At 46.5% G+C, this 24,950-nt stretch overlaps 1 protein-coding gene across 1 annotated transcript in view; it reads left to right on the top strand.

Annotated features, from left to right (window-relative positions):
• The window catches only part of LOC127570745 (zinc finger protein 106-like), an 80,647-nt gene that overhangs the window by 25,959 nt on the left and 29,738 nt on the right, over positions 1-24,950 (top strand). The window contains 4 exon segments of the mRNA XM_052016547.1: positions 5,429-5,513; positions 7,774-7,835; positions 11,829-12,029; positions 22,953-24,949. Of these exon segments, the coding sequence (XP_051872507.1) occupies positions 5,460-5,513; positions 7,774-7,835; positions 11,829-12,029; positions 22,953-24,949 (2,314 nt within the window). The 5' untranslated portion in view covers positions 5,429-5,459.

The raw sequence follows: 24,950 nt of genomic DNA, 5'->3' as shown, positions 1-24,950 counted from the left end.
TCTTGGAGAGCTGTTATCCTTTGAAATTCTCTACCCCAGAGAGTTGTGATGCAGAACCATGTTAAAGGTGAAGATAAACAGACATTTAAACCATAAGGAAGTCAAAAGGCAAGTTGGGATGTTATGTTGTAGTTGTACAAGATGTTAGTGAGGATGCAACTGGAATATTGTGTTCAGTTTTGGTCACCCTGCTATAGGAAAGATGCCATTAAACTGGAAAGAATGCAAGGATTGCCGGGACTTGAGTGACTGAGTTATAGGGACATGTTGGCCACGTTAGGGCTTTATTCATTGGTATATTAGGAGAATGAGGGGTGATCTTATAGAAGTGTATAAAATCATGAGGGACACAGATGGTGAATGTGCACAGTCTTTCCCAGGGTTGGGGAATCAAGAACTAGAGGGCAGAGGTTTAAGGTAAGAGGGGAGTGATTTAATAGGGACCTGAGAGGCAACTTTTTCACGCAGACGGTGGTCAGTATATGGAATGAGCTGCCAGAGGAAGTGGTTGAAGCAGGCACATTAACAACATTTAAAAGACACTTGAACAGGTACATGGATAGGAAAGGTTTAGAGGGATATGGGCCAAACGCAGGTAAATGGGATGAGTTTAGATGGGCATCTTGGTCGGCATGGACCAGTTGGGCCGAAGGGCCTGTTTCCGTGCTGTATGACTCTATGGACTGAAAGCAGGTGTTCTGCAAAGTGATCACCCAATCTGCGTTTGATTTCTCGAATGTAGAGGAGACTGTATTGTGAACACCAAATACACAGAACATTGAACAATACAGCACAGGAACAAGCCCTTTGGCCCATGATGTTGTGCTGAACTAATTAAATGCCTAACTAACCTAATCCCTTCTGTCCTTATGCCTCCACTGTCTGCACATTCACGTGCCTGTCTAAGTACCTCTTAAACGCCTCTATTATATCTGCCTCCACCACCACCCCTGGCAACACATTCTAGGCAGCCATCACTCTCTGTGTAAAGAAAAAACTTGCCTTGCACATCTCCTTTGAACTTAACCCCTCTCACCTTAAATGCATTCTCTCCAGTATTAGATATTTTGACCCTGGGGAAAAGATACTGGCTGTCTGCTCTATCTATGCCTCTCATAATCTTATAAACGCCTCTCAGGTCTCCCCCCAGCCTCTGCTGTTCCAGGAAAAAACAACCCAAGTTTGTCCAACCTCTCCTTATAGCACATGCCCTCTAATCCAGGTAGCATCCTGGTAAACCCCTTCTGCACCCTCTCCAAAGCCTCCACATCCTTCCTATAATGGGGTCACCAGAAATGAATGCAGTACTCCAGATGCAGCCTAACCAGAGGTTTATAAAGTTGCAACGTAACTTCCTGACTCTTGTACTCAATGCCTCGACTAATAAAGGCAAGCATGTCATATGCCTTCTTTACCACCATATCAACCTGTGCAACCATTTTCATGGAGCAATGGACTTGGACCCCAAGATCCCCCTGTACGTCAACACTGCCATTAACTCTGTACTGTCCCTTTACATTTGATCACCCAAAGTGCAATACCACACACTTGCCCAGATTAAACTGTCTGCTATTTCTCCACCCATATCTGCAACTGATCTATATCCCGCTGTATACTTTGGCAATCTTCTACACTATCCACCATGTCACCAATCTTTGTACCATCTGTGAACTTACTAACCCATCCATCCATGTTTTTATCCAAGTCAGATTATATATATATATATATATATAGAGTTGCCAGTACAGACCACTGCGGAACACCACTCGTCACGAACCTCCAGCCAGAATAAGTCCCATTGCTCACTACCCTCCGTCTTATAAGGGCAAGTCAATTCTGAATCCAAATGGCTAGGTCAACGTGGATCCCATGCATCTTAATCTTCTGGATGAGCCTGCCATGAAGGAGCTTGTCGAACACCTTACTAAATTTCATGTAGACAATATCCACAGCCCTATCTTCATCAATCACCTTTGTCACCACCTCAAAAAAAATCAAGTTAGTCAGATATGATTGCCCTGCACAAAGTCCCTAATTAGGCCATGGTTTTCCAAATGCTCATAAATCCTATCCCTAAGAATCCTCTCCAATAGCTTCCCCCTCACTGACATGAGACTCACCGGTCATTAGTTTCCAGGTTTATTCTTATTTCCTTTCTTGAACAACAGAACAGCATTAGCTACTTGCTAGTCCTCTGTGACTTTGCCTGTGACCAGAGAGGACATGAAGGTCTTGGTCAAGGCACCAGCAATCTCATTTTTTGCCCCTCTCGATGACCTTGGGTATATCCCATCAGGTCCTGGCGACTTATCCACCTTAAAGTTCTTCAAGAGACCCAACACTACTTTTTTCTTTATTTCAAAATGCCCTGACATACTAGTATGCTCTACACTGATCTCCCTATCCTCCATATCCTCCTCCTTGATAAATACTGAACCAAAGAACTCATTTAGAACCTCGCCCACATCCTCTGCCTCCAAGCACATGTTCTCTCCTTTATCCTTGAGTGGTCCTACCCTCTCCCTAGTTACCTTCATGCTCTTGATGTATGTATAGAATGCTTTGGGGTTCTCCTTAATCCTACTTTACAAGGACTTTAAATGGCCCCTCTTGGCTCTCCTAATTCCTTCCTTGAGTTCTTTTCTAGCTTCTTTATAATCCTCAAGAGCTCCATTTGATTTTAGCTTCCCAAGCCTTACTTTATTTTCCTTCTTGACAATATTCACCACCTCTCTCATCAAACCAAAACCAATACCAATACCAATCATCCAAGGTTCCCTTAGCTTGCCATCCTTGTCCTTTCTTCTTGCTGGAACATACTTCTCCTGTACTCTGTGCAGTTGGTTTTTAAACACCCTCCACATGTCAGATGTGGACTTGCCCAAAAACAGCTGTTCCCAATTAACTCTCCCTAGTTCTTACCTAATACTCTCATTTTGCCCTGCTCCAATTTAATACTCTCCTGCAAGGTTCATATTTATCCTATTCATAGCTATCTTAAATGTTAAGGAGTTGTAATTATTGTTCCCTAAATCTTCTCCCACTGAAAGGTTAGTCACCTGGCCAGATTCATTTCCCAACACCAGGTCCAGTATGGCCTCTCCTCTAGTTGGACTATATACTGATTTAAGAAACATTCTTGGATGTACCAGACTGATCTAAGAAAGTCTGTTGTAAGAAATGCAGATGAATTGCTGCTAATTTGGTTTGCCCAGTCTGTGTGAAGATTGCCCAGTCCCATGTGATTATTGTACTAGCTTTGTTACATGCACCTTTCCTGGTGCCCTACACCCTACTTTACAATCACTGTGTGAGGGACAGATTCAGCCTTACTGCGACTTAACATTTGAATAGAACAAGATAATCCCTATGGCCTTGCCAAGGTGCCAATAACACAAACTATACCAAATTTAATAAAGCATTTTGAAAAAGAGTTATGGGTAATAGATTGCAAAAATATAAATGTAATATCAAAGAGGATCAGAATAATTGTTGATGAAAAGGTTTTGAAGGGTTCTGTTTGGGTAGATCTAGAGAAGCTTCATTTGTTCAGGGTGTCTATAGCTGGGGGCTAAATTTTTGAGGTATGGTATACCTAATTATAAGGTATAGTATCCCTTTGTCTTTATCCATTCCTCTGGTACATCTAATATAGATTTGAGGAGAAGACCAGGGATTGGTTGGAATGCTGAATTTGCTTCCACAAAACAGTTGAGGTACTTTGCATCAATGCATTTTTGTGGAAAGCAGGGGAAGAAAGGAATACAAGGATATGCTGATAGATAACTGAATGGGGCAGTGAAGGGGGAGTGAAAGATAGGTTTCTGATACATAAGGGCAAGCTGATCAACCGTAGAAAATTGGCATCCAGGGTTTATAAATAGGAGCTCAGAATACAAATGTGAAGACGATGCTGAACATGGGTACCTTAATAATTAAGGTGTAGTTTGAGTACTGTATCCTTGTTTTAGTTGTGAGAATGAGTATAGGCCTCTTCTCCCCTCGAATCTGCTTCACTGTTCAGTAGGGTGCTGAGAAGATCACTGAACCATTACCATGTCCCCTACAGACAATACAGAGAAAGCAGGTAACACTGAGCAGGACAGGCAGCATCCTTGGAGAAAGGAATAAAGTTAATTTTTCAGGATCTGGAACCTTAACTGTTTCTCTCTTCACAGATATTGCTCGTCCCACGTATTTCCAACATTCTCAGTTTTATTTCAGACTGCAAACATCTGCATTTTGCTTTTGGACTGATTCATCTCAATTCTGAGCATGCCCAGTGAATGGGCATCCACATTTCTCTGAGGCAGAGAATCGCCTCTGAGGAAATTTCTCCTTGGTCCTAAGTAGCAGTCCATTCGCCACAACACAGTTGCAAACCAAATAGCTGTGGATGCTGTCAATCCAAAATAAAGACCAGCAGTGCCGTCAATGAAACTGTGTATAATATACCCAGCAGTACTGTCAGTGACACTGTCTGTATATAATATACCCATCAATGACACTGTCTGTATACAAGTTGCCCAGTAGTGCTGTCAGTGATACTGTCTGTGTATAATGTACCCAGCAGTGCTGTCTGTGACACTGTCTGTATATGATATACCCATCAGTGCCACTCTGTATACAAGTTGCCCAGTAGTGCTGTCAGTGATACTGTCTGTATATAATGTACCCAGCAGTGCTGTCAGTGACACTGTATATAGTGTACCCAGCAGCCCCTTTTTCACTATATTCAAGGTTACAGGGATCTACATAGATTAATAGATGTATGATGGTCCTACCTCTTTTTATACACTGTCATCACCAAGGTCTCCCAGCAGTGTGTTATGTTTGCTTGTTAGTATTGACAGAAATTGCTAACATTAACCCTTATGAAAGACTTAAAGCAAAAGAAAATAAAGCCTTTTTAGGCCACACATATAAAATCCAAAGAAATAATTGAAAAGAACAGTTATATCAAGCGTTATTGATAGCAAGTTTGGTAAGAATGCTGTAGGTTGTTATTTGGATTCTTGGAAAGGCCGAAGTAACAGCTTTTCAAGCTAGTCTCAATATTGGGGCTCGTTTAATTTTCTCCGGCAGCTATTGGAATTTGAAATTGATGCCTAGTTTTGAGAGGATGTCTAAAGTGATTAGAGAATTGACAAGGGGATAATGAGTGAAGATTATTTCTCATGGGAGAAGGAAGACAGAAAAGCATTTGTACAGGATTATTGATTTACATATCTCTTACTGTGTTCTAGAGGTGGAGGTACCACTTCTCTGTAAAAAAAAGGTATTTAACACTTAATATATATCAATTTTTCTAAGGCATATGAATTTGAAAATTTTGGTGGATCCTATTTTAAAAGAGCATTTGAATTGGTTCAGGTTGCATTGTGCATACAAGCTCTTACCCTCCAACTTCATTTCTTGTTTTTTCTAGGTGTAGACCCACGGCTGTTCTGTCCTCCATCATGGGAAGAGAGAGGAAGTGCATTTTGTGTAACATCATTTACAGTTCAAAAAGGGTAATTTTCAATCAGCCTCTTGACATTCACTCTCTTTCTAAAGATCCACTTTTATTTCCATCCACTCCTGGGACAATTTGGGATAAGAAATTGATATTTGGTGATTATAGAGTTTCGGAAACAGGCCCTTTGGCCAACTGGTCCATGCTGACCAATATTCCCATCTAGTCCCATTTGCCTGCATTTGGCCCATATCCCTCTAAACCTTTCCTATCCATGTACCTGTCCAAGTGCCTTTTAAATGTTGTTAATGTACATGCCTTAACCACTTTCTGTGGCACCTCATTCCATATACAGACCACCCTCTGAATGAAAAGTTTACCCCTCAGGTTCCTCTTAAGTCTCTCCCCTCTCACCTTAAACCTGTGTCCAAGAGTTCTTGATTCCTGAACCTGGGGAGAAGGCTGTGCCCATTCACCCTATTTATGACCCTCATGATTTTATACACCTCTGTAAGATCACCCTTCATTCTCCTATGCTTCAATGAATAAAGTCCCAGGATGTTCAACATAACTCAGTCCCTTGCGTCACAGCAACATCCTTGTAAATCTCCTCTGCACTCTTTCCAGCTTAATGGCATCTTTCCTATTACAGGGTGACTAAAACTGAATACAGTATTCCAAGTGTGGCCTAACCAACATCTTGTACAACTACAACATAACATCCCAACTTCTATACTCTGCCCTGACTGATGAAGGCCAGGGTACCAAAAGCCTTCTTCACCCTGTCTACCTGTGATGCCACTTTCAAGGAACCACGTACTTGTACTCCTCGATCCCTCTGTTCTACAACACCCCTATTCATTCCCTATTCATTCACAGTGATTAAGGAAAAAGTCCAGGCCAAATTGGGCTGTGTTTTGGGGGTGGGGGGGGGGGGGGCTTAGAAGTGTGAAAAGTTATTCTGTCTTTGGTGTAGTTCTGTGATATAGATTTGGATTTTCACACATTCGTGTAATGTGCACAACTTGGAGATGCATGGAATGAAGACACAGCACAGAAGTCTCAGAATAAGTTAGGCAAAATACCCAAGTGGGTAGGACAGTGGCAAATGGAGTTTAATACTGATCAAATATGAAGTATAGCACACTGAAGGAAAAGTGTGGTGTGTTTTCAATAAATGGCTAAGGAAGTGTTGGAAGTGGTTCAAACAAAGGCCGCAAAGCTGTTTTCTGCTGTGTGTTACGTGGTTCACATGTTACTTGGGCCTCTCAAGTCATGTTAGGGAATTATCATGCAGTGAGGTCTGTGAGACAGATGACATCAAAATAATGGATCTGAAAATTGCAATGATACAGCCTAAATTGATAAACAGCAAACTTACCTTGAAATTGAAACAAATCTTCTTCTCAGACTAATCCATCCAAGGCCCTGATCCCAGATACTGACCCTAACCCTAACTCAGGAAACACCAACAATTGTTGAGATCGGGTTATGTTTGGATATGTTCAATGACCTTCTCCTGTGGTGTCAAGCTTTACGTTTGGAAGTCCTCAGCCAGAAACCACTCCTTTCAATTGGAGTTTCTAAATCAGAAGTGCTAAAATTGTCCACTCTCTGAAGTACACTTCAGCAACTCAAGATTGGCACCTGGAACTTTCAATGACAAAACTGTAATCTGGTTGATGAGAGTATGGTTGGGAAGACTGGTTGATTCCCTGAGCCTGGGAACTTCAATTTTGCAGTTTCTGCTGTCACTTCCCGATTTCTACTTTTACCCCTCTGTCCTAAAGTTGCTGGACCCAGCATTGGTGAGCTTCCACCCAGATGTCCATTCCTTGTCTGTGAGTGTAGATGTTGGGTGCCAGCAGGGTTCCAAGATCTGTGTGTTGCTGACAAGGCTAGTGTTTACTGTCCATTGCTAACTGGCCTTGATAAGGCAGTGGTGAACTGCATCCTTGAACAGCTCTCATGGTGCTATGGAGTAGTTTTTGTGGGGCATTTCTGGAGAGGGATTAGGTGATCTTGGTGGGTTATTGGAACTACATCTCAGTTTGCCCTCACCTAACACTATTCCAGAGACTTACTTGATAGTGAACAAGTTTTATTTTCTTCTCCTTGCTCTAGCCTAGCCAAATGTAGTGATTCCCAGTTGAGTTGTTAACTCGTCATTGACCAGGAGTCAACGTCAAACTACCTAGGGTCAGTTTTTTGTTCCTATTCCATGCATAAACATTTCTCCTTTCAACAGTAAAACTGTCCATAATTAGAAAAACAAGCAAGAAGAGAAAAGTAATAATTGTCCTGTGTGTTTATTGTAGGAGATGGAGGAACACATGAGGAGTATGCTACACCACAGGGAACTTGAGAATCTGAAAGGAAGGTAAATACTTCATGTTGCAGGCTGTCGCTTCTGTAATACACTGTGTCTGGGAAACTAAGTGCCTTGAGCAGAGGATCTCTGCCTATAAGCACAGTTTAATTATAGAAACTTACAGAAAGTCCTTCTGTGCCTATGCTGGTTCCATACCCCCCGTTCTACACCTCTTTTCATCGAGTCTTAAATCGTGTCTCTGGCTAGTTTACTCGCTCACCAGTAGGAATAGTTTTCTTCTGTCTACTCCGCCAAAGCCCATCATTTGAAAATTTCCATTAGCACTCTTTTTGTTACGTGGCAAACGATTCTACCATTTCTGTTTTCTCCTCTTACTGGTAGCTTCCTGGTAATTTCCATTGGAGCCTTCCTGAGGCCTTGGCATCTTTTATGAAATACTAGTGCCCAGAATGGTCCACTGTCTCAGCTGAGGTCAAACTAGTGATCCATGAAGCTTTACTACAATCACTTTGCTGTTGTATTCTGTGCCTCTGTTTATATACCAGATGGCTCAATCGCCTTTTCCATCTTTTGATAATTGTCTAGTAAACCTCCATTGGCAGCTTCCTGAGGCATCTTTTACAACTCAGTGAACCCTAACTTTGGCCTTCTTTACCATACTGATTGTGAACCTGAAATCTACATGGACTTCAGTAAGGATGAAGTTGAAGACCATGTGGATTTATCCTGATGCAGGGTTTTGACAATCCTCCCACATCGCCCCCCCCCCCCCCAACTCCACCCTTCCCCCCATATGTTACTTGACCTGCTGAGTTTCTCCAGCAGACTGTTTCTTGCTTCATTCAGGCCCTTGACTTGGTCCCAAATGGGAGACAGGTCCAAAAGGTTCCTTCACTGTCACTGGGTCAAAATCCTGGAACTCCCTCCCTAACAGCATTGTGGGTAGACCCACACCTCAAGGACTGCAGTGGTTCACGAAGGCAGCTCACCACCACCTTCTCAGGAGCAATTAGGGATGGGCAATTAAATGGTGGCTCAGCCTGCGAAGCCCACATCCCTTTGAATGAGTAAAGAACCCATGGGATCCCAGGAAAAGTGGCAAATTGGATCCAAAGTTGGCTTGGTAGTAGGAGACAGGGTGATGGTGGAGAGTTGTGTTTGTGATTGGATGCCTGTGACCAGTGGTGTACCACAGAAATAGGTGCTGGGACCCTTGCTGTTTGTTATACACATTCAGGGTTTGGATGTGAATGTAGGAGGCATAATTAGTAAGTGTGCAGATGACTTAAATATTAGTGGTGTTGTTAGGAGGAGGAATGTTGGGCTAAAAGGTTGAGTGTTGGGCTAAAATTGTTGAGTTTGGAAAATGGGCAAGAACTAGCAGAAGGAATTTATTACTGGCAAGGTGATGCATTTTGGGAGGAATAATAGAGGTAGGGCTCTACAGTCCAAGGATTCCTAAAGGTGGCAGCACAGGAAAGATGGTGAACAAGAAGGGGCATAAAATATAGGAGCATGGAGGTTGAGTTACAACTTTATAAAATATTGGTTTGGCCGCTGCTGGAACACTGTGTACAGTTCTGATCACCACACTGTAGAAAGGATGTGATTGCAATGGAGAGGGCGCAGAGGAAATTTACCAGGATGTTGCCTGGTATGGAGTGTTTCAGTTATAAGGAGGGGCTGGATATGTTTTCCTTGGAGCAGAGGCGGCTGAGGGGGGAATCTGACAGAGGAGTACAAAATTGTGAGAAGCATAGATAGGCTAGGTAGTGAGAAACTTTTCCTCATAGCAGAGGGCGTAGGTTTAGGGTAGGAGCCAGGAAGTTTTGAGGGGCTCTGAGAAAGATCTTTTTTCAGCCAGAATCTGGTTGGAATCTGGAACACACTGCCGGAACGGGTGGTGGAGTTGGAGATTTAGGTATCTCAACGAGCACTTGAATCGCCAAGGTAGAGAGGGTTATAGTAAATGGAATTAATATAGATGGGTACGTGGCGGTGGGCTGAGGGGCCTGTTTCTGTGCTGTGTGATTCTATGACACTAACTATCCTCATTACTTTCTACCACATTTCATGTCATCTGTAACTTTTGCATTGCTGTTCCTCTACCTAAGATTACATCGATTAAAAAGTTGAAAAGAATAATGCACACAAAAAACAGTCATTGGGTAATATCATTGCAAACCTGCTCATGTCTGAAAAACACATTGATCCATTGTTGGCCTTTCTGTCATTGAGCTAATTCCATTTCCATGCTGCCACATTGCATAATTCCAGTGCTATATTTTGTCAGCCTCGTGTGGCACTATGTTGACAGCTTGCTGAAAGTTCCACATGTACATCTACTGCATCATGTTAATTATTTTGTTTTTGTCACTGCATCAAAGAACTCCAACCAGTTAATCAGACTCATTCCATATACCCATCACACTCTGTGTGGAAAAACTTGCTCCTCAGGTCCCATTTCAATCTTTTCCTTCTCACTTTAAACCTATGCCCTCTAGTTTTAGTCTCCCCTACCCTGGGAGAAGGACTGTGACCATCCACCTTATTTACATCCCTCATGATTTTATTAATCTGTATAAGGTCACCCCTTAACTTCCTTCACTCCAGGGAAAAAAAGTCCCAGTCTATCTAGCCTGTTATAACTCAAGCCCTCCAGTCCTAGCAACATCCTTGTGAATCTTTTCTGTGCCCTTTCCAGCTTAATGACATCCTTTCTCTAGTTCAGTGACCAGAATGTTGTGGTCTCACCAATGACGTACAGTTGTAACACGATGTCCCAACTCCTGTACTCAGTGCCCTGACTAATGAAGGCAAGCGTACCAAGTGCCTTTCTCACCATCCTGTCCATCTCCTCTCATTGGTCTAGTGCAGAGAAGCCTAGCCTGCTTAGTCTCTCCTCGTATAACAGACCTTCCTACAGAAGTGAATAACCTCACATTTTCACACACTGTATATCTGCCACATTGTTGCCCATGCTTGTCTACATCTTCTTTAAGCCTCTTGTATCATCATCATGTTTCCACATTTATATTCGTGTTCTCAATCAACTTGGATATGTCAAGTTCAATCCTTTCATCCAGATCCTTGGTACAGCTGGGGCCCCGAACCAATTCCTGTAGAGTTCTGTTATCAGAGCCTGCCAGCCTGAGGAAGAACTGTTTATTCCCACAGCTTGTTTTCTATCTGTTAACCAATTGTCAATCCATATGACTATATTGGGACCTGACTTCTGAAAATCCAAAAGCACCACTTTTGCTTGTTCTCCCTCATCTACTCTGCTAGATACACCTCAAAGCACTCCAGTTGATAAGTCAAACATGACCTCTCTTTCTTGTTGAGAGAGAGGAATGTTTGGATTGCTAATGTTATCTGAGCTGCCAGCTATTTTCCATATAGAATTCCCACGAATGATATCCATGTAAACCACTTAAGGCAACAAAAGTGAGCTCTTTATGGAAGGAAGCACATGGGGTACAACAGATGTTAACACTGCAACAACTGCTGTCTTTGGTATATAAGATCAGCAAGAGAAAATGAAAGCTGTGGCGTCTCCAAATAAAGCAGTGTTTCATGGAGCACATCCTGACAGCTGTCACAAGATCCACCTCTTGAGATTCCGATCAGCACTGCTAAACTGGGCTGGCTGTTATTACAGGGCTGCCATTGGTAGCAGCTCCCTGTTGTCAGAATTAGTAGGAGATGTGATTAAATAAGGAAGTTGTTGCCAGGCTGCCACACACCACCTGACTTAACATTATCCACTGGGACTGCCTGTGAAGCATGTGCTTGGGTCCTAGGTGACTTTCACTCCTCTGTTCCCAGTTGAGGGAGTGCACTGACCTCGGGGCAGGCGAAGGTGGCAGAAGCATGGGCTGCCACAGCTATCACCAATAAATGTTAAGTTAAAGGAACCGGGGATGGTGTAACCACCCCCTGAACCCCTGCACTTCCCTCTCCCTTCCCCTGCTGAGCATGAGCCCCCTCTAAAATGCCTGTCAGCACAGTGCAAACTCCACTGTCTCCCTCTTTCGACAGGGACTGCAAACACGAATGCCGAGTCTGCAGAGTGACTGTGGTGGGCCTCTCGGCTTACGCCAAGCACGTCTCCAGCCAGCACCATAAAGAGAAGGTGGAGACCCAGGAGGGTGAAGAGAACCACAAGGATGATGGCAAAGAAGAAGAATACTTTGACAAGGAACTAATTCAACTGATTGGCCAACGGAAAGAACAAAAAAGGTAAGGTGTCTGATCACTTAGAAATCAGAGGGGGAATTATTGCAGTACTAGGCTGGGTCTGGCTGATTGAGGAAGAGTTTTACTGAAATATTGTTGGTGGATGCCTGTCACATACCCCTCCTACTGTGGGATTCTGTAAGGAGCAGATGACTAAGTGGAGATCAGTAAAGAATGATCTGGGAGGAGTTTATCATTTGTATTAACTTCTACCAAATCTGCCATATAATTCTCCACTGTAACTGGCTTCTGCACCCATTGTGGTTGCTGTGTTATCACTGATGCAATGATAAACAAAAATATAGCTTCCCTAAAAAGGTATCAGTCAACAAATCAGAGAATGTACAAGGCATAGTTAGTAAGTTTGCAGCTGATACTAAAATAGATGCTGTTATTGACAGTGAAGATGGTTATCAGGATTTATAGAGGGATCTTGATCAGCTAGGTAAGTGGGCTGAGGAATGGCAAATGGAGTTTAATTCAGTTAAGTGCGAGGTGTTACATTTTGGAAAGTCAAATCAAGGTGGATTTCACAGTGAACGGTAGGGCCCTGGGGGGTGTTGTAGAACAGAGGGACCAAGGAGTACAAGTACATGGTTTTCTGAAAGTGGTGTTGCAGGTAGACAGGGTGGGGAAGGCGGCTTTTGGCATGCTGGCCTTCATCAGTCAGGGCATTGAGTATAGAAGTTGGGATGTTATGCTGCAGATGTTTGTACAAGATGTTGTTAAGGCTTCATTTGGAATATTGTGTTCAGTTTTGGTCACCCTGATATTGGGAAGATGTCATTAAGCTGGAAATAGTGCAGAGGAGATTTATGAGGATATTGCTGCAACTTGAGGGACTGAGTTATGGAGAGAGGTTGAGCAGGATGTGACTTTGTCATTGGAGGGTAGGAGAATGAGGGGTGATCTCATTAGAAATGTATAAAATCATGAGGGGCATAGACAGGGTTAATGTACACAATCTATTACCCAGGGTTGGGGAATCAAGAACAAGAGGGCATAGGTTTAAGGTGTAAGAGAAGAGATTTAATAGGAACCTGAGGGGCAACTTCTTCACCCAGAGGATGGTCAGTATATGGAATGAACTGCCAGAGTAAGTGGTTGAGACAGGTGCATTAACAACATTTAAAAGGTACTCCGACAGGTATATGGATAGGAAAGGTTTAGAGGGATATGGGCCAAATATGGGCAAATGGGACTAGTTTAGATGGGCACCTTGGTTGGCAGGTACCAGATGGGCCGAAGGGCCTGTTTCTATGCTGTATCACTCTTTAAATCAGGTTTCGTAATAATTTGGCAGCTTCATACTGGATTTGATCTATGTTGTATGTATTTTATTAATGCTACATTTAAATTCAGGGTTTTATCAGGGTAGAGGCTGTGCTGGTGTTCCATTGGCTGGGGTGCCTCAGTCTCAGACTGAGGGGTTTGGCCATTCAGGGCAGGGATGAAAGATTTCTTCACCCAGAGGGTAGTGAATTTTGGAATTCTCAGTGTAAAGAGGACTGAGGAGATCATTCACTGACAGGTTAAGACAGCTGTCAACAGATTTTTACATATTAAGGGAATCTGAGTGTAGGAAAGTAGTGCTAAAAAAACGAAATCAACCTTGATCCTATTGAATAGCAGAAAATCTTCTCCTGCCATGAAAGTATTTGGATCTGCATTGTCTGTACTTTTAGTCATGGCCTCTGATAACAAGGCCCCAGAGTCATGGAGTCATACAACATGGAAACAGGTCCTTCGGCCCAACTCACCCATGCTGACTAAGATTCCCATTTAAGCTATTCCCATTTAAGCTAGTCCCATTTGCCCGCATTTGGCCCATATCCCTCCAAACCTTTCCTATCCATGTATCGGTCCAAGTGCTTTTTAAATGTTGTTCATGTACTTGCCTCAACCACTTCCTCTGGCAGCTCATTCTATATACTGACCACTCTCTGGGTGAAGAAGTTGTCCCTTGTATTCCTATTAAATCTCTCCCCTCTAACCCTAAACCTATGTCATCTAGTTTTTGATTCCCCAACCCGGGGGAAAAAGACTGTGCACGTTTACCCTATTTATGCCCCTCATGATTTTATGCACCCCTGAATCGCCTACATTCCAATGAATAAAGTCCCAATCTGCTCAATGTATCTCCGTAACTTAGTCCCTCGAGTTCCAGCAACATCCTTGTGAATCTCCTCTGCATTCTTTCCAGCTTAATGACATCTTCCTTATAGCAGGATGACCAAAACTGTACACAGTATTCCAAATACGGCCTTACCAATGTCTTGTGCAACTGCAACATAACATCCCAACTTCTATGCTCAATGCCCTAACTAATGAAGGCCAGTGTGCCAGAAGCCTTCTTCACCAGGTTAACAGTGATGATCTGGGATTGTAATCTGGGTGCTCATTGTGTATGTTGGGGACTGTGGACCTCTCCAGTGACAAAAAAGATTGCATACACAACCTGTTTCCATGAAATACGTGATGACACCAGGGTCCTGTACAGGAATTTAGATTTGACTGCTTTAGGAGAAGAATGTGGAACATGTGGTTAAATCATTAAAATCATTGAAAACATGAAGGTGATCATTTGGAACATCGTTTCTTTGCTGGGGTATAAGTGCTACCCGGCCTAATTGCACTTTCTAGCACTGATTTTGTAGCCCTGCAGGTCACAACGCTTCAGGGCCAGTTGAAGTGTGATGAGGGTTTGTGTCTCCCCCGGGCTTTCAGACAGCAAGACTCACCACACTCTTCTTTTTTCTATTCCATTTATCAATTGTTTAACCCCACTACTAAGGGGAACAGATCCTTCCTATTTTTGTCTAGCCCTGTTACCTTTGTAAAAGCCGGTGCTTAAACTTACATCAGACACCTCTTTTCCAAGGGAAACTGCCCAGCATGTCTAATCTTTCTTAATAGCTGTAGTTTTCTAGTCCTGGCAACATTTGCTGTGCAGTCACGCCTTTCCTGTAATGTGCTGACCAGAACTTTCTGCAGTATCCAGTTGTGGTGTCACCAGTGTTGTACAGGGTTCCAGCACAACCTCCCTGCAACCTGGCACACTCCATCAGTTGGTATTTCAGAGGGAGGGGCAGAGCACAGGAGAGTTGGGCTGTCGCCAGGACTGGGCCAGATCTTGTATCATCATGCACGTACATTTCAATTTTGGATCCATGGAGTCCACTGGTCCATGCCACCAAGATGTGTTTGGCCCATAACCTTCTGAACCTTTCCAATCCATGTGTCTTTTAAAAGCTGTTATTGTACCTGCCTCAACCACTTCCTCTGGCAGCTCGTTCCACCTACATACTTTGTGTAAAAAAAAAAGTTGCTCCTTGAGCTCCAATTAAATCTTTCCTCTCTCAAACCTCTAGATCTTGATTCCCCAATCGTCAGAGATAGATGGGGTCGTAAAGAGAGCTTTTGGCATTTTGGCCTTCATAAATCAGGAAATAGAGTACAGGAGTTGGGATGTTATGCTGAAGTTGTACAAGATGTTGGTGAGGCCAAATTTAGAGTATTGTGTGCAGTTCTGGTCACCTACCAACAGGAAAGATATCAATAAGCCTGAGAGAGTGCAGAGAAAATTTACAAGTATGTTGTCAGGACTTGAGGGCCTGAGTTATAGGGAAAGGTTGAAATGGTTAGGAGTTTATTTGCTGGAGCGCAGGAGAATGAGGGGAGATCTTACAGAGGTATACAGAATTGTAAGGGGCATCAATAGGGTGAATGCATGCAGATTTTTTTCCCTTAAGGTTGAGTAAAAGGTGAAATATTTAAGGGGAATCTGAGGGGAAACCTCTTCAGTCAGAGGGTGGTGCGAGTGTGGAACGAGCTGCCCGGGGAAGTGGTAGATGCGGGTTCAATTGTAACACTTAAGAGAAGTTTAGATAGGTACATGGATGGGATGGGTTTGGAAGGAAATGGTCCGGGTGCAGGTAGATGGGACTAGGCAGAAGATCAGGTCAGCATGGACTAGATGGGCCGAAGGGCCTGTTTCTCTGCTATAGTACTCTATGACTCTAACCCTTAGAAAAAGACTGAGTGCATTCACCCTATCCATGCCCCTCATAATTTTATACACCTCTGTAAGATCACCTCTCAGTCTCCTACTCTCCAAGGAATGAAGTCCTATCCTGTCCAACCTCTCCCTATAACTCAGTCCCTTAAGTCCTCGCAAACATCCTTGTAGGTCTTCTCTGCACTCTTCTCAGTTTAATAACATCTTTCCTGTAGCAGGGTGACCAAAACTGAACACAATACTACAAGTGTGGTCTCGCCAGCATCTTGTACAACCACACCATGACCTCCAAATTTTTATACTCTGTACCCTGACTGACGAAGGCCAGCATGCCAAAAGCTGCCTTCACCACCTGGTCTACCTGTGATGCCACTTTCAGGGAACCATGTACTTGTACTCCAAGCTCCCTGTGTTCTACAACATTCCCCAGGGCCCAACTGTTCAATGTGAAAGTACTACCTTGATTTGACTTACCAAAAGGCAACACCTTGCACTTATCTGAATTAAACTCCATTTGCCATTCCTCGGCCCACTTACTCAGCTGACCAAGGTCCCCCTGTAATTTTTGATAACTTTCTTCACTGTGCACTACACCACCTATTTTAGTGTCATCTGCAAACTTATTAAACATGCCTTGTACATTCTTATCCAAATCGTTGATATACATGACAACAATAATGGGCACAGCATCAACCCCTGAGGCACAGCGCTAGTCAAGGGCCTCCAGTCCGAGAAACATCCTTGCACCATCAAGCTAATTCTGTATCCAATTAGCCAGTTCTCCATGAATTCTATGCGATCTAACCTTCCAGAGCAGCCTACCGTGTGAAATGTTATCAAAGACCTTACTGAAGTCCATATAGACCATGTCTAACCACCCTGCCTTTATTGACCTTCTTGGTCATATCATCAAAAAAGTGTTAGCCACTGTCCTTTGGATCATATGGGCCTTACTTTATTTAATCAGACTGCCATACAGGAATGTGTCGAGAATCTTGTTAAAACCTGCCTCGATTACAGCAAACACACTGCCCTGACCTTCCTTCCTGTGTTGTACTGTTCTATGTTAGAACAACTCACCAGGGGTGGGAGGGAGTGATCAGGGAAAAAGCAGGTGAAACTAGCCTAACCATGCCTCTTCTCATGCATTTTCTCTCCCACGCTCACTCTTTCCCTCCTGCCCACCCCCTTCCCCTTTTGCTTCCCCTCCCTCCTGCCCTCCTCTGTCCCTCCCCAGCTACCTCCCTCCCCCTGTTCCTTGGGCAGGGGAATGAGATGGTGATTCAGGAATAGGTTTGTGGCAGTGACCAAAGGCACAACTTTCACCTTGTTCAATTGAAGATTTCTGCTCAGCACAGGTCAAATCAAAGATGGTGATGGGGTGGGGTGGGGAGGGGGAGAACGGAGAGAAATGAGAGATGAGCCATTGAAATGTTTTTGGATGTTGCTGAGGTGTAGTGTGCAGGTGACAAATGGTATTGTAAGCCAGGAAGCTGGGTTGAATTCCAACTGCAGAGAGTTGATCACAGAATTGTGGGCCAACGATGGAGTGTAATACGGAGGGAATGTGATGTCCATTAGTTGAAATATTAACCAAGGGACTGCCTGTTTTCTCTGGTGAATATAAAAGATCCCATGATACTCTAGTAGAAGTACAGGAGAGTTATCCTCAGTGCCTTGGCAAATATTTATTTCCCTTTCAGAATTTCTAAAATATCTGGTCCAAATCACGTTTTTACTTGGAGGGACTTGATGTCAATTAAATTTCTCATCTTTTATTAGTGACTTGATTGGCTGCAAAGACCTAAAGATGATGTGAAAGGTGTTTTAAAAATGCAAGTACTTTGTTCTCTTTGACAAATTAAGCCGAATTGCGGAAGGCTTTGAGGGCAAATAATGTATTGTAGCCACACACTACAAAATGAAGACACAGAGTCGCTGGTTCGAAATCAGAAGTCGAATGAACGACCAGGGCGCGGTGTGCCTTTAATCTCCCAAAACTTCCCGCGCTACAGTTCCCGCGCTGATGTCATGCACGGGTCACCTGACCTTCCCACGCACAGGCTTTCCTAGCCCGATGATGGGGAAGAAGGAGGGCCCCACGCCATCTTGGATCGGGGCCTCTGACGACGTTCGCGGTGCCGGGAGCCAGTTCGATGCCAGTGCGATGAGTCGCTACATAACCACCCCCCCCAAGAACCGGCAATACCGTCGCGAAAACCAGAATTAAATAAACTATGACTTGGGTGGCCTGCCCCTGCGCCGCGCTTGCTGGACCACCATGGGTTGGTCCAAGTCTAAATGAGCCGGCTTCAGCCAGTCAGTCGTAAACACCTCCTTGCGCCCCCCAGTGTCCAGCATGAAGGTAGACCCATTGTTCATGACGACCCAGAATGGCCCTTCGTATGGCCGTTGCAGCGGTGATCAGTGCGCGCCCCTCCTGACGAAGACAAACTTACAGTCTTGGAGGGAAGTCGGCATACGGGTCAAGGCCTGTCTGTGTCGCGAGGTGGGAATCAGGGCCAGGTTTCCAAGACGCTTGCGTAGCCAGTCGAGCTCTGCGGCAGGTTCTTCCTCTGGCCCCTGAGGGGCTGGTAGGAACTTGCCTGGGATGACTAAGGCGCTCTGTAGACCATCTCTGCAGATGAGGCGTGCAGGTCTTTTGGCACGGTGCGTATCCCCAGCAGGACCCGGGGAGTTCATCTACCCAGTTGGGCCCCTTAAGGCGGGCCAGGAGTGCCGACTTCAGGTGGCGATGGAACCTCTCCACCAGCCCATTGGATTGCTGGTGATAGGTGGTAGTGAGGTGGATCCGGGAACCCCACAAGTCGGCGATGGCAGACCACAGGCCGGAGGTGAATTGAGCTCCCTTGTCTGAAGTGATATGTGCCAGGACACCGAAACGGGCCACCCAAGTTGACAAAAGGGCCCGTGCTCAGGACTGGGTGGAGGTGTTTGTGAGAGGAATTGCTTCAGGCTAGCGGGTAAAACAGTCGACAATCATGAGGAGGTACTGTGCTCCTCAAGAGACTGGGAGGGGGCCGACCAGGTCGACATGGATATGGTCGAACCTCCGGCAGGTAGGTTGAAAATCCTGCAGGGGGGCCTTGACATGCTGCTGTACTTTCAAGGTCTGGCAGTGAGTGCAGGACCGGGCCCATTTGGAAACCTGTTTACGCAGGCCATGCCAGACGAACTTGTCTGACACCATCCGGATGGATAGGTGTGCAAGGCCATGGATGGCATCAAACACCCGTCGGTGCCAGGCAGCTGGGACGATGGGGCGGGGTCTACCTGTGGAGATATCGCAGAGCAGGGTGTGCTCACCGGGGCCTACCAGTAGGTCTTGCAGTTGCAGGCCCGAGACTGCGGTGCAGTAGCTGGGCATCTCCATGTCAGTTCACTGTGCCTCCGCCAAGGCACCGAAATCCATCCCTGGGACAAAACTTGGATGGTCGGCCGTGACAGTGCATCCGCGACCACGTTCTCTTTCCCAGACAGATAGCGGACTTCAGTGGTGAACTCTGAGATGTACAACAAGTGCCACTGCTGCCGTGCTGACCAGGGATCTGAGACCCTGTTGAAGGCGAAGGTCAACGGCTTGTGGTCGGTGAAAGCTGTAAACGGCCTGCCCTCCAAGAAGTATCGGAAGTGTCTGATGGCCAGGTACAACGCCAACAGCTCGCAGTCAAAGGCGCTATATTTGAGTTCTGGTGGTCGAAGGTGCCTGCTGAAAAACGCCAGCGGTTGCCAACGCCCTTCAATAGGCTGTTCTAGAACGCCTCCGACCGCTGTGCTGGAGGCGTCGACCATGAGGGAAGTCGGGACGTCCGTGCGAGGATGCACCAACATGACCGCATCCGCCATGGCCTACTTGGTTTCGACGAACGCAGTGTGAGCCTCTTCCGACCAAACAATGTCCTTGCTTCTGCCCAACAGGAGAGCAAACAACGGGCGCATGATGCGGGCCGTGGATGGTATGAACCGGTGATAAAAGCTTACCATACCGAGGAATTCCTGCAGGCCCTTGATGGAGGGGGGTCTGGCGAAATGGCGGGATGGCGTTGACCTTTGCAGGCAGGGCATGGTGCCGTGTTGTCGATCTGATGGCCCAGGAAATCGATTGTCTCCAGCCCGAATTGGCATTTGGCTGGGTTGATGGTCAGGCCGAAATCCCTCAGGCGAGAAAAGACTTGGCAGAGGTGCGTGAAATGTTCCTGGCGGCTGTTGCTGGTGATCAAGATGTTGTCGAGGTATATGAAGGCGAAGTCAAGGTCGCGCCCGACCGTGTCCATCAGTCGTTGGAAGGACTGAGCAGCGTTCTTGAGACCAAAGGGCATCCGGACGAATTCAAAGAGGCTGAAAGGTGTGACCAGCGCCGTCTTCGGAATGTTGTCCGGATGCACCGGGATCTGGTGATACCTGCGGACGGGGTCGACCTTGGGAAAAAATGGACCGCCCGTGCATGTTGGCAGCAAAGTCCTGAATGTGCGGCACGGGGTACCGGTCTGGGGTAGTAATGTTGTTGAGGCGTCGGTAATCGCCACAGGGTCGCCAGCCTCTGGCTGCCTTGGGGACCATGTGTAGCGGAGAGGCCCATGGGCTGTCCGACCTGCGGATGATCCCCAGCTCCTCCATTTTTTTGAATTCCTCTTTCGCGAGGCGGAGCTTGTCTGGGGTAGCTGCCGGGCGCGGGCGTGGAGGGGAGGGCCCTGGGTGGGGATGTGATGCTGGACGCCGTGCTTGGGCAAGGTGGTGGAGAACTGGGGCGTTAGTATGGACGGGAACTCTGCCAGGACCCTGGCAAGCTCGTTGGTCAACGTGGTGACGGAGTCGAGGTGTGGGGCTGGTAGCTTGGCCTCACCCAATGAGAACGTTTGGAAGGTCCTGGCATGTACCAAACGCTTACCCCGCAGGTCAACCAGCAGACTGTTGGCGCAAAGGAAGTCTGCCCAAGGAGTGGTTGCACGACGGCGGCCAGGATGAAACTTCCAAGTAAAGTTGCAGGTGCCGAACTGGAGGTGTACCAAACGGGTGCCAAAGGTCCGAATGGCGCTGCTGTTGGCGGCTCTGAGGGCGGGTCCTGCTGTGCAGTTGTGAGTCTCGTGGCTGTTGGGAGGCACAACGCTGACTTCGGCTCCGGTGTCCACTAGGAACCGACATCCGGAATGCCTGTCCCACACATGCAAGAGGCTATCCGGGTGGCCAGCCGCCGTAGCCATCAGCAGCGGCTGGCTCTGGCATTTCCGGAAACCTGCATGGTGGCCGGCATCTGCGGGTTGTCAGCGCCCCACCGCTGGTGGTAGAAACACCATTGGTCGGTCAGTGTCTCAGACCTGGGGCGGGTGGGTGTGTTCGATTGCCGGGTCTGGCCTGCTGGGCCGCTGGGTACGTGGTGTGGCAACGCGTTCAACGGACGCCCCGCTCTCCTTTTTCGCCCACCAAAGGACATCCACCTGAGCGGCCACCTTCCGGGGGTCGCTGAAATCGGCATCTGCCAGGAGCAGGTGGATGTTGTCGGGTAACTGCTCCAGGAAGATCTGCTCAAACAGCAGGCAGGGTTTATGCCCGTCTGCCAGGGCCAACGTCTTGTTCATGAGTGCGGAGGGGGGTCTGTCGCCCAACCCATCGAGGTGGAGGCAGGAGGGCCGTTCGCGTCAGGAAAGGCCAAAAGTCTCAAGGAGGGTCTTGAACTTATCGTACTTCTCCTCCTCCGGGGGCGCCTGGATGAAGTCCTCGACCTAGGCTGTGGTGTCTTGGTCGAGGGCGCTCACCACGTAATAGTACTTGGTGTCGTCCCTGGTGATCTGGCGAATCTGGAACTGGGCCTCGGCCTGGTCGAACCAGACACGGGGCCGGAGGGTCCAGAAGGTGGGCAGTTTAAGGGCTACTGCCTGTACCTCTTGCTGTGCAGACGTCATGGGTCCAAGAACGTTTGGGCCCATCGGGGTCACCAATGTAGCGGCTAGCTACACACAACAAAATGAAGACACAGAGTCGCTGGTTCGAAATCAGAAGTCGAATGAACGACTGGGGCGCGGTGCGCCTTTAATCTCCCAAAACTTCCCATGCTACAGTTCCCGCGCTGATGTCATGCGCGGGTCACCTGACCTTCCCGCGCGCGGGCTTTCCTAGCCCGATGATGGGGAAGAAGGAGGGCCCCGCGCCATCTTGGATCGGGGCCTCCAACGACGTTCACGATGTCGGGAGCCAGTTTGATGCCGGTGCGGTGAGTCGCTACAGTATATTTATTGGTTAATGGTTCATTAAGAAAGAATATAGATTGTAATATCTTATCTGCATTTGTGGCCTTGATGAGAAGTGTAAGTGTCTTCAATCCTGCCGTAGAGGTTATAGGAGAAGCCTGAAGGCTTGGAGAACACACAGGGCTGAGAGAGGCAGAGGCTCCCACCTATGGTTGGATTCAGGAGCTGGGGAGGCACAGAGGGAGCAAAGTGCCACAGACAGTTTGCATGATATGAGAGTAAAGACTAAAAGAGATGGTTTCAGAAATACTTTGTGTAAGAAGTTGCTGAGATGAAGATCATAATTTCATTTAAAGGGAATTTGATGCATATTAGAGAAGAATGGAAATTAGATAGGGAGCAGATAACTCCAGCTGAAGACGTGGTACAGCTAAAACAAAAAAGCAGAAAAGCTGCAAGCACTCAGCAGGTCAGACAGCATCCGTGGAAAGAGAAACAGTTAACTTTTTAGGTTTGGAATTCTTCATCAGGTCCTGCATTGACGGTTCCCACAGGTGACCTCATGACTATTTCCAGCATTGGGTTTTTGTTTCAGGTTTCCAGTATCTGCAGTTGTTTGATGTTCTTTCCATGTTGGGCCAAGCTGCTCCTTTCTGTGCTATAGATTCAATAACTGTATGTGGGTTCTTTCATTTTGTGTAGAAAGAATGACATGGCCAAGCCAGGAAACCAAGCAGATGGTGATGACAGGCGATACCGGAGGATGAGAGAAGACCAGCAGACCTGCCAGCCTATGAGTCAATATGTCCAGTCAGCATGGCACCACGAAAGTGCAGGAGAGCGGGAACGGGATTGGGCTCTGCGGGAATATGCCAGTTGCAGGTCGAGCAAATACCACTGGAAGACCAATTCAGGGGGCTCTTCAAACCGACACTCACCGGGCTCATGGGGACCTCACAGCTGGCAACCCGATGACAACGGAGGGGCTCCCAACTGGTATTCAAATCACAACTGGCATCCCGTTGGGCCAGGGGGGCCGACCAGTCGCCATTACAAGGTCCAAGGGGGCCCATCCAACTGGAGCACTAATGCCAGCAGTGGTGGGGACAGCGCAGCTCACTACATGAGCAGCAGGTCGAATGCCCGACCCCAGGCTGGTAATAGCAGTAATTCTGTGGAGGAGCTGGATCGGAAGTGGAGTAAAGGGAAAATGCAAAAGTTGAATCAAATGGACAGCAGAAGTGTGAGACATCGGCGTGCCTGGGAGAAAGCACAAAACTGGAGGTGGCCAGGGAGAAATCCATCAGACCGGTACAACGTGAGCGATTATTCCTTGCAGGAATACCACATGGATTTCACCAGCGATGATGTGCCAAGTGAAGGGATGTTAAGTTTTAACCCAGTGTTGAGAGACCAGAATAAAAGTGATCAGAGTGGGGGGAAGAGCTTGAGCCCCCCGAGGGATAAGAGGCATCGTTGGGCTCCATATCGTCCTCAGAAGTCTAAAGACCTGGCCATGAATCCTGATGCTAGAAGAAAGAGTGGGAATGATTCTGGGAGCAGTTCCAGGTCAGCAAGAGTGAAAGACGCTGGGACTTGGCACAAAAATGGTGGTCGTCACTCTGGGAAGGTGACTGAAGAACCGAGCAGTGGTGCGAGTCCTCCGACACAATGTGGTTGCTCCACAGAGGATGAAATCAAAGCAGCAGACAAAGATAAGAGCCAGCTTCCTGCCACACTTCACAGCAAATTTTTCCCCAATCCTTCTCCTGAACTTGCATCTTCTGCTTCAGATTCAAACCCAAAGAAAGATGAACCCTCGTTTAAGGTAGAAAGTGGGAAGTGCCCAAGGTCACCCAACTTGGATACACACAGGTGTTCACCATTTAATAAGAGCACACAATGGCTGAACAGTGCACCAAGTACATCAGAGGCTCACCTTTCAACAGAAACTACCACAGAGCCAACTGCACAGCCCTCATTCGCTGTACCAGGCTATGGTGATAAATCACCGTTGGACAATAGTTTGAGTGAGATGCTGAGACTGGCCAGAGAAGCACTGAGGCAGAGTCAGTCTGAATGTGGACAAGACAGGTATCCGGAGAGTGGTAGAGAATCTGGCGAGGATGACAAGGACAACTGGAAAAACAATAACAATAAATTGCAGAACACAGATGGACACCCAGTGCAGCAAGCTCCAGTGGACTCCAGGAAACTAAGCCAAGAACTTACTGACATTGCAGAAGAATTGGACCTAGATACAGCTGTAGATTCAGGTCAGAGGGAGCCTTGTGTACAAACGATAAAAGAAGAATTACACCCAGATACAGTTGTAGATTCTGCCAGCATACATTCAGATCAGAGGCAGTCTTGTGCACAAACAATAAAAGACCAAGCAGCTGTGTTAGGCACCCAGCATGATGCTGTTTCTGAAGACTGCATCACAAAAAGTGACTTGAAAGCCTCCTTCGCTTCAGGAGCAAGTGATCAGTCACCATCCACTTTCTCCTTTGCAGTGACTGAAGCCAAAAATGAAGTCCAAAGTTCCATTCCTGCTGAAACATTTGATAATTGTTCCTCTGACACTGAGCTACAGAGCGGAGGGGCCCAGGGCTCCAGCCATCTTCTGTCTGAACTCAACAAGCTTAGGCTTCCCACCTCTGTACAGAGAGACCTAACCCGCCACATCAACGCCAAGTC

The sequence above is a fragment of the Pristis pectinata genome, chromosome 1 (genome assembly GCF_009764475.1).
Source record: "Pristis pectinata isolate sPriPec2 chromosome 1, sPriPec2.1.pri, whole genome shotgun sequence".
Lineage (NCBI taxonomy): Eukaryota > Metazoa > Chordata > Chondrichthyes > Rhinopristiformes > Pristidae > Pristis > Pristis pectinata.
Note: the sequence above shows the minus strand (reverse complement) of the source record. Positions and strands in the feature narration are given on the sequence as shown.